Source organism: Octopus bimaculoides, chromosome 24 (assembly GCF_001194135.2).
Source record: "Octopus bimaculoides isolate UCB-OBI-ISO-001 chromosome 24, ASM119413v2, whole genome shotgun sequence".
In the NCBI taxonomy this organism is placed as follows: domain Eukaryota; kingdom Metazoa; phylum Mollusca; class Cephalopoda; order Octopoda; family Octopodidae; genus Octopus; species Octopus bimaculoides.
Genome location: NC_069004.1, coordinates 9534245 through 9543255, shown reverse-complemented (window position 1 = coordinate 9543255; position 9011 = coordinate 9534245). Strand labels below are relative to the sequence as shown.

Below are 9011 nucleotides of genomic sequence, written 5' to 3'. Positions count from 1 at the left end.
AGAGAGGGGGGGAGGGAGAGAGAATGTGTGCGTATGTGCATGTGTGTGTGTGTGTGAGAGAGAGACAGACAGACAGACAGAAGGGGAGAGAGTGCGTGCGTATGTGCGTGTATGTGCATGTGTGTGTGTGAGAGAAAGAGTAAGAGTTTGTGGGAGGAGGTGTGTGTGTGTGGGGGGGAGTGTGAGAGAGAGAGAAAGAGTGTGTGTGTGCGTAAGTGTGTAATTATATGTTTTGTGGTGATTGTATAATTGTGATTTGTTCAAATGCAAACACTATTTACCTCTCAACGATTCGTTAAATCGTTTATATTCATTAATGACAGTTAATTGCCGTTCATTCATTCTATCAACTTACAGAACGTAATCAATCAATATGGTGATGCCAGAAACAGTGGTGGTGGTGGTAGCGATAGCGGCAGTGTTGTTGTTGTTGTTGTTGTTGCTGGTGGTGGAGGTGGAAGTGGTGATGGTGGTGGTAGCGGTAACATCGGCCACAGTCGTCATCGTTGACGTGCTCGAAATTATATCATTCTTGTTTGCGCAGATTTTATCATTAAAGACATTCCAGTCAGGAGCGACACCAATCATTTTAGTATCTTTGGTGGTGTTATCTGATCATCTGTCGTTCCTTTTTACGGCAGAAGAGTACAATTTGAAGCGGCTTCTATGATACCGAAAACTTTATGTCTATTCTGTTTGTAACAAAGAACATAAACTTGGGGTGAGAGATCCTTTATTTTTCCTAATCTCGGTTCCTGTAAATCATCAGAAGCATTCCTGGCTTGAATATCCTGACATTTTTCTTTCTTTGCTTTTTTTTTTTTGCTTTTTTGAACATCGAAGACTACAGAACGTGTATGTGTAATTGAGGGTGCGAAGAGATGTGATTTGAGGGAGATTTCGCTGCTACTTCTACCAGATCTAGCGATTACGCAGCCGTAGAGTCTTCTTCCGCTGAGTCGGCTAATCTTATAATATTTCTGCATGTTCCTCCGTTGCTTTGCCCGTCCGATACGCTTCCGCGGAATTAGTTGAAGGGGAAGGGATGGAGGTTGCTGGAGTGGGGGGACGCAGTTGAGATGAGGTAAGGGAAAGGAAGGGGAGATGGGGAGTGGAGACAGGGGATGGGGAGAGAGGTGGTGGTAAGTGAAATGTGTATTTTTTTTTTAACTAAGATTTTTCCTCCGTTACTTAGCCCGTCAGTAACGCTTTCACCTGATTGAGTGAAGGGAAAGACGAAGAGCGAAAGGAAAAAGAGAAAGAGGGTAAAGCGAAGAGTGAGAGTGCTGTGTATTAAGTCTATAAAATTATGCATAAAGTACATAAAGTGTATAGATAAAGTGCATTAAGTAATCATCGTATTCCAATTTCCCTCACTTTTCAATGATTACCAGATAAGCGACTATCTTTTTATACAGACACAACACAGGTTACACTTTCAGGTTTTTGGGATAAAGTTTTCAGAAATAACGACAATAAGTGTAGTATGTGATCTACATACATGTTTCTGGTACAGCTTGTGATCAACATTAGTTCAAATGGTATAGTTTGTAACCTACACCGACTTTTTTTATCTACATTTAAAATTCATCTAGCGGTCAATTCATTGAGCGGTCGTGGCTAGAAGCTAAAATTCGTCTTCTCAAAACAAATGAGCGGTGTTCCATAGCAAACATTTCAATCTCATTTATATTTCATTTGTTGGAAGATTTTAAGATCAAATGAACAAAATCTCCTTATTGCATTTTGAAATGATATCCGTGTTGTACACAAATAGTCACAATATTCATGTTTCTTGTATGAAACAAATATCAATAAAATTTTTCTTTTACTTTTTAAATGTTTAACTCACTCTTCTAATTATAATTGCAAATTTATTACAAAATTTTGAATGTAGATCACAACGTCTAGATTTAAGTTGCTGTAGATCACATACTAAACCGACACCCCAATAAGTTCTGGGAAATACTCACGGGTCCCGCTAGTTATTACTATTCGACCTAAACACATCCACCTCCGCTTCTTTGTTATACTTTACTTCATAATTATGTCATCGTCGCGAAACTGCTGCAAAGCATTAAATATTATTGATTGCTACCATGTCAAAATACAGCTGGTAAAACAATCTTCTATATTTTCGCAATATCACTACAGGATTACTTTCTCAAACTGTATCCTGTGGATTTTGAATAATATAATTAAAGACGTGGAGGCGCAATGGCCCAGTGGTTAGAGCAACAGACTCGCGGTCATAGGATCGCGGTTTCGATTCCCAGACCGGGCGTTGTGAGTGTTTATTGTGCGAAAACACCTAAAGCTCCACGAGGCTCCGGCAGGGGATGGTGGCGAACCCTCTTGTACTCTTTCACCACAACTTTCTCTCACTCTTACTTATTCTTTCTGTTGTGCCTGTAATTCAAAGGGTCAGCCTTGTCACACTGAATATCCCCGAGAACTACGTTAAGGGTACACGTGTCTGTGGAGTGCTCAGCCACTTGCACGTTAATTTCACGAGCAGGCTGTTCCGTTGATCGGATCAACTGGAATCGTCGACGTCGTAAGCGACGGAGTGCCAACAACAACAATTAAAGACGTAGAAGTGGCTGTTTTCTGAAAAAAGTTCGCATCGCAATCTCATGCTTTTAGGTTCGGTCATACGACGCGACATTATGGGTAAATGAATTCTACGATCTCCTTGGTCCGATCAATGTTTTATGAGTGAAATTTGGTAGATGGAAACTGCACGGAAGCCCACCGTATAAATGTATGTTAAGTCACTCTTAGTGCTACTGGTAACATGAAGCCCAGTATAGTCAGACCGTCAGTGACTAAACTGGCCACCCTGTCAAGAAGGGTGGTTTTCGTTAGGCAGTGCAGAAAAGTAAATTATCTCAAAGGACGAATAAACTCGAGTCAATGACCATCCAACTGATAGCAGTGAGAGATTCTTAGTTTTCGTTTTGACACTCGCCAGGAGAATGAAATTCCGAAATAACAGCTACTGATCTTGCTCTTGTTTGTTTCTCAGCTATTTTGTAGGTGAGAGTCTTATCGGTTTGGCAGAAGCTGTTATTGACTTTAAATTTCAGCATAGGAATTGCCGACAGCTGTTTTCCTTAACATCGAGGATAAGATAATTTGTCAGTGGTCGTCATACTCGTCGACAAATTGACAACCATGCATGCATGTATGTATGTATGTATGTATGTATGTATGTATGTATGTATGTATGTATGTGTATAAGCATATGTATAAATGCATGTACGTGCGTATGGAAGTATGTATGTATGTATGGATGGATGACTGTATGTATGTATGTATATACATAGTTCAGAATTGGGTCCCAAGAACCTTCTACCCCCACAGACAAATCAATGTTCTGGATTCTATAGCTTTTATTTATTTATAGTAAGCAACAACATACATAGATCAGAATTGGGTCCTTAGACTTGTGAGGCACCCGGACACCTGCCCTGAGTGCCCATACCTTATAATGGTACCGACTACCCCGTACACTGACTGTAACCCCGCCATCTTCGTCTCTGTAACTTAGCCGTTCAGCAAAAAAGACCGATAGAATAAGTACTAGCCTTACAAAGAATAAGTCTTGGGGTCGATTTCTTCGACTAAAGGCGGTGCTCCAGCAAGGCCGCAGTCAAATGACTGAAACAAGTAACGGAATAAGAGTGGATAGATAGTGAGTTATTGAGAGAGAGAGAGAGAGAGAGAGAGAGAGAGGCGGAGGTAATTTCCTACAGAAAGCTTTCACACCCGATAATTATTTCACCTCGCATCGTTTTACTCAAATAAAAACAAAGTACTTCACAAAAGAAACAACTTAATGGGTGTTTTTAAAGACCACTGCCAACATTATAAACACTGAGAAAGACAAACAGACAAAGAGCTGGAGAAACCAATGCACAGAGATGGTTGTGGGTGAGGGTGGATTATTACTCCGCATAAGTTTTAGTTCGAACGTCAGTTCATGGTCTCGGTTAGTTGACTGGCACAGAGACAATCAAACCCGTGATTAATGATAACAACAGAAGCCGAAGTATAAACAAGAGAAGCAAAGTTTCACCGTACGTTCATTTCAAAGCAGTATTGGATTACAACGGATGATCGATGGGTATATATATGTCCTATTTCTCTCTTTCTCTCTCTCCACACACACGCACACAAACATACCTACATACATACTCGTTTACTCTTTTACTTGTTTCAGTCTTTTGACGGTGACCGTGCTGGAGCACCGCCTTTAGTCGAGCAAAATCGACCCCAGGACTTATTCTTTGTAAGCCTAGTACTTATTCTATCGGTTTTACTTTTGCCGAACCGCTAAGTTACGGGGACGTAAATACACCAGCATCGGTTGTCAAGCGAAGTTGGAGGAGACAAACACAGACACACAAACACACATACATATATATATATATATACATATATACGACGGGCTTCTTTCAGTTTCCGTCTACCAAATCCACTCACAAGGCTTTGGTCGGCCCGAGGCTATAGTAGAAGACACTTGCCCAAGATGCCACGCCGTGGGACTGAACCCAGAACCGTGTGGTTGGTAAGCAAGCTACTTACCACACAGCCACTCCTGCGCCTATGTATATAATGTATGTATGTATGTACGTATGTGTGTATGTATGTATGTGTTTGTATGTATGTATGTACGTACGTACGTAATTTCAGTATGCTGTACAATATATTTACCAATTATTTAGTACGTATGCATATGTCCATATACTACAATATGAACGCGCGTGTGTGTGAGGGGGTGTAAATATGTGTATGTTGATGTGAAAATATGTTTAGTTTTGCATTCAGCTTGTCACTAGTTTTATGTTGTACGTCTATAACAGAAGTAATTAGAAACAAAATATGAAAAATATAGAAATCATTTAAAATATAGACAGGTTGTTTGTTTGTATATTGTCATAAAAGAAAATATAGAAATTTCCAGATGGTATCAATCTTCAATGAAGAAAGAATACCAGGCTTTCTCTAAAATGTTAAGTATTTCCCTGTCATGCTGGCTCCTACGTCGTTAAATACTTTGTCGTTTTTTTTTGTTGTTGTTGTTGCTGTTAATGACAGGTGGCCCTTAACAAGCAAAATTGATTGAGTACATTTTGGGTGTGATATCCAGTCCTTTTAACGATTATATCATATAGCGAGTGTTTCCTTGTAATTGTTGATGAGTTTTAGACTACATTGTATAACGCTGCATTCAGCTATTTTCTATTTGACACTCGTATTATTATTATTATTATTATTATTATTTAGGAGTTTTATTTGTTATATCTTTCTCTGTTTTTCCATAGTTTACACGAACGTTTTCTTTTCGGACAAAACCCTTTGTAACCTTCGTCCTGTCTTTGTCCTTACGTTTTTAATTTATATTAGCCCTTGTCGCCAATAAAACAAGAATCAATTATTATTATTATTGTTATTATTATTATTATTATTAGTAGTAGTAGTTGTAGTAGTGGTGATGATAATAGTATACTACTGCTATCATCGTAGTTATTGTAATGGAGTAGTACCTTTGGTGTTTGGCAGTTGCACCTTGCCGAGGGCGGTCAGGTGGACAGGCTTCGCTTGTCTTCATTCAACCCCTAATCTGTTACTTGATGGCTCATAGCAGGCATCACCCCCTAGTGCCCTCACTTTAGCTGGTGGACTAAACGAAGTGAGGGATGGTGTTAACACTGCACCGGTAGGTGAAAGACTCCGAGTTGAGTTTCCCCAAGAAGTGACTGACAATTGGGAAAGACCCTGCTCTGGTCAACGGCTAAGGTTTCGGGGATCAAGGAATGTCTCGGGTAGTGGCATACGGTTGTGGATAACAGGAATGATGGGGGGCACCGTGCCATCTTGCATATGATGCATTCATAATGATGAAAACTTGACCAAAACCCGGGTTACCGACTCACAGAGGTCCGCGGAAAACCGAGAGAAGTGGTGAAATCTGATTGCGTCGTCGTCAACTAATGACTCCTATTGGTCAATGGAGAAGAAGAAGAAGAAGAAGAAGAAGAAGAAGAAGAAGAAGAATGTATATAATATATGTATGAATGTATGTATGTATGTATGTATGTATGTATGCATGCATGTGTTTATATGTGTATATATTTAAGAGTTTTAAGTACATTTTTAGCGTGCGAAACGACCACAGTGATGCCATTCTCGTCTCGTCAGATGGCTGAAAAAAAAAAAAAAAACAGCTACATATGCGCATGCGCAAATGCGTGGCCAAATTTAAAAACATCCGGAATATTAAGTCTGGGGAAAGTGCGGTGGAATCGGGGGGCGTGTAAGTTTTTGAATAGCGAGGAGGAGTTAAAACTTTTTTTTCAAAATCATCGTAATTTCCATTTACCTTCAGGTGGTATTATGCATAAATGATTAAACAAAATTTTCGAACTAGTTTAAAGCAAAACATGGGAAGTAGAGGAGAAGGTTTTAGGTATTTTGGGAACAAAATCGTTATCTTCGGCGTTGAAAATATGGTAACACTCGTACGATCTTCACTAGGGTGTTAGGGTTAGGGTTAGGGTTTCTCACAGCTATCCGCGCGATAATGACTATCTCTCAGTATTAACATTGCCCCTGTAACTAATAAACATTTCGATAAATAGTCATCAATGAACTTTGAAAACGGAAATTAGCATAGATAGTCAAAGGGAAAAAACTCTGTAAAATTTTGTGATTATTTTTACTTATATTTACCTCCCTTACGTGGAGGCGCAATGGCTCAGTGGTTAGGGCAGCGGACTCGCGGTCATGGGATCGCGGTTTCGATTCCCAGACCGGGCGTTGTGAGTGTTTATTGAGCGAAAACACCTAAAGCTCCACGAGGCTCCGGCAGGGGATGGTGGCGAACCCTGCTGTACTCTTCCACCACAACTTTCTCTCACTCTTACTTCCTGTTTCTGTTGTGCCTGTAATTCAAAGGGTCAGCCTTGTCACACTGTGTCACGCCGAATCTCCCCGAGAACTACGTTAAGGGTACACGTGTCTGTGGAGTGCTCAGCCACTTGCACGTTAATTTCACAAGCAGGCTGTTCCGTTGATCGGATCAACTGGAACCCTCGACGTCGAAAGCGATGGAGTGCCAACAACAAACAATTTAGTTAGGGAGGTTTCATCTCTAAAGAGTGCTTCTGAAGTATTTGCCTGGATTCATTAGTCTCTGTTTTCTTTCATTATATATGTATGTGTGTATATGTACATTCATGCATACACACTTATAGTTACATGTTCGTATATATATGTGTGTGTGTGTGTTTATGTAGGTATTATGTATGTATTCTACGTGTATTTGTGTATTCATGTGTTATCTCAGTTATATGTTCAAATCTTAACTGATACACTTATATTTTCATCTTCAGACCAAAGTGCAAGAGATAAGACAGGATAACGTTGTGGCTTACATTGTGGTCACTCAGAACACTTCACTTGTTGCATCTACACACACACTGGAGTCTCACTCAAACGCACTCACTCCTTTCATTCGCCCTTAAAGCTGTCACCTGCCATAGACTCATCATACATGTACACAAACACACACACACACACACACACACATACATGATTATAGAGGGCAACAGAATGTATGAACAATATCAACAACAAATCTAAGGCTACCTTGCTACAACGTTAACAAAAACCAAAGCGTCAAGTGACAACAACAACAACAACAACAGAACAGAGAATCAATTTTCAGAAATCAGTTTTGGTAAGTCTGGCAATTTCTTCCATTCTTAAAATTTCTTTCTTTTTTACTTCTTTCCAAACTCTTCTAACAACTTTTTTCAGTCTTTTTCTTTTCTTTTCCCTTCTCTTCTTTTCCCTTTCTTTCTTTCTTTCTTTCTTTCTCCTTCACTTCTCTTAATCTGGTTTTTCGCTTTTTTTTTGTTTTTCTTTCATTTGGTTTGCCTCTCCCCCATTTCTACGACAAATCTTATTCATACATACATACATACACACACAAGCAGCTGTTCGAAAATGATGTTGTAGCTAGGACACTCTATAACGAAATCCGTCAGAAGGATAATCCCGAGGAAAAGGAAATAAGAACCCATGATATGGTAGAAGCCATAGCCACTCATAATAAAAAGGAATGCTGGTGGAATGTAGCAGTGACAACCCCAATAAAATGTAAACACAACAGACCTGATATAATGATTTGGGATGAAGAAGAGAAACTGTGTACAGTTGTGGAAATTAGCTGCCCAGCGGATGTTAACATAGATCAGTGAAAAAGAAAACAACCATGTTGAACTATTGAGAAATCTGCAGTTACTTCTAACCAGATTACAAATTCAAGTTTATACCTGTAATTATTGGGTCCCTGAGATATGTAATACACTGCCTAAATACCAATCAATACAAATTTCAGGCGTTGTGCCTTTAGTAGAACGGATTATTTCCTCATTTATTGATATTTTTTTATATGTTATTTTATTTACGCCATTTCAGATCCAGAACATACTGAGTTCTCCTTCTCAACCTTCCGCCATGGGGTCTAAAAGTTTGAAAGGTAACGTTTTTATTCTTTTATTCTTTCACTTGTTTCAGTTATTTGATTGTGGCCACGCTGGAGCACCACCTTAAAGGGTGTTAGTCAAAGAAATCAACCCCAGGACTTATTCGTTGTAAGCCTAGTACTTATTGTATCGGACTTTTTTGCCGAACCGCTAAGTTATGGGGACGTAAACACACCAGCATCGGTTGTCAAGCGATGATGGGGGGGGGGACAAACACAGACACAGACACACACACAAATATATACATATATACGATGGGCTTCTTCTAGTTTCCATCTACCAAATTCACTCACAAGGTTTTGGTTGGCCCAAGGCTATAGTAGAAGACACTTGCTCAAGGTGCCATACAGTGGGACTGAACCTGGAACCATGTGGTCAAGAAGCAAGCTTCTTACCACACAGCCACTCCTGCGCCTTTTTTTTCTTCTTTTTCCTTCCTTCCTTCTTTCTTTC

The 9011-nt window shown here is 39.7% G+C and overlaps 2 protein-coding genes across 4 annotated transcripts in view; one reads left to right on the top strand and one right to left on the bottom strand.

The window, feature by feature from the left end:
- The window catches only part of LOC106876234 (tetratricopeptide repeat protein 38), a 66700-nt gene extending 66286 nt beyond the window's left edge, over positions 1-414 (bottom strand). Inside the window, exon 1 of the mRNA XM_014924714.2 lies at positions 282-414. The gene's annotated coding sequence lies outside the window, so the exon portion shown is untranslated. The remainder of the gene's footprint in view (positions 1-281) is intronic.
- Positions 415-568: 154 nt separating this feature from the next.
- Positions 569-9011, top strand: part of LOC106876233 (sialin) — a 17141-nt gene continuing 8698 nt past the window's right edge. Inside the window, exons 1-3 of one of the 3 annotated variants that reach the window (XM_014924711.2) lie at positions 569-721; positions 7401-7747; positions 8491-8551. In XM_014924711.2, the coding sequence (XP_014780197.1) occupies positions 8530-8551 (22 nt within the window). In that variant the 5' untranslated portion in view covers positions 569-721; positions 7401-7747; positions 8491-8529. Of the gene's footprint in view, positions 722-3619; positions 4130-6302; positions 6323-7400; positions 7748-8490; positions 8552-9011 lie in introns of those variants that run through there. The other 2 variants (XM_014924710.2, XM_052976338.1) reach the window with 2 other exon arrangements.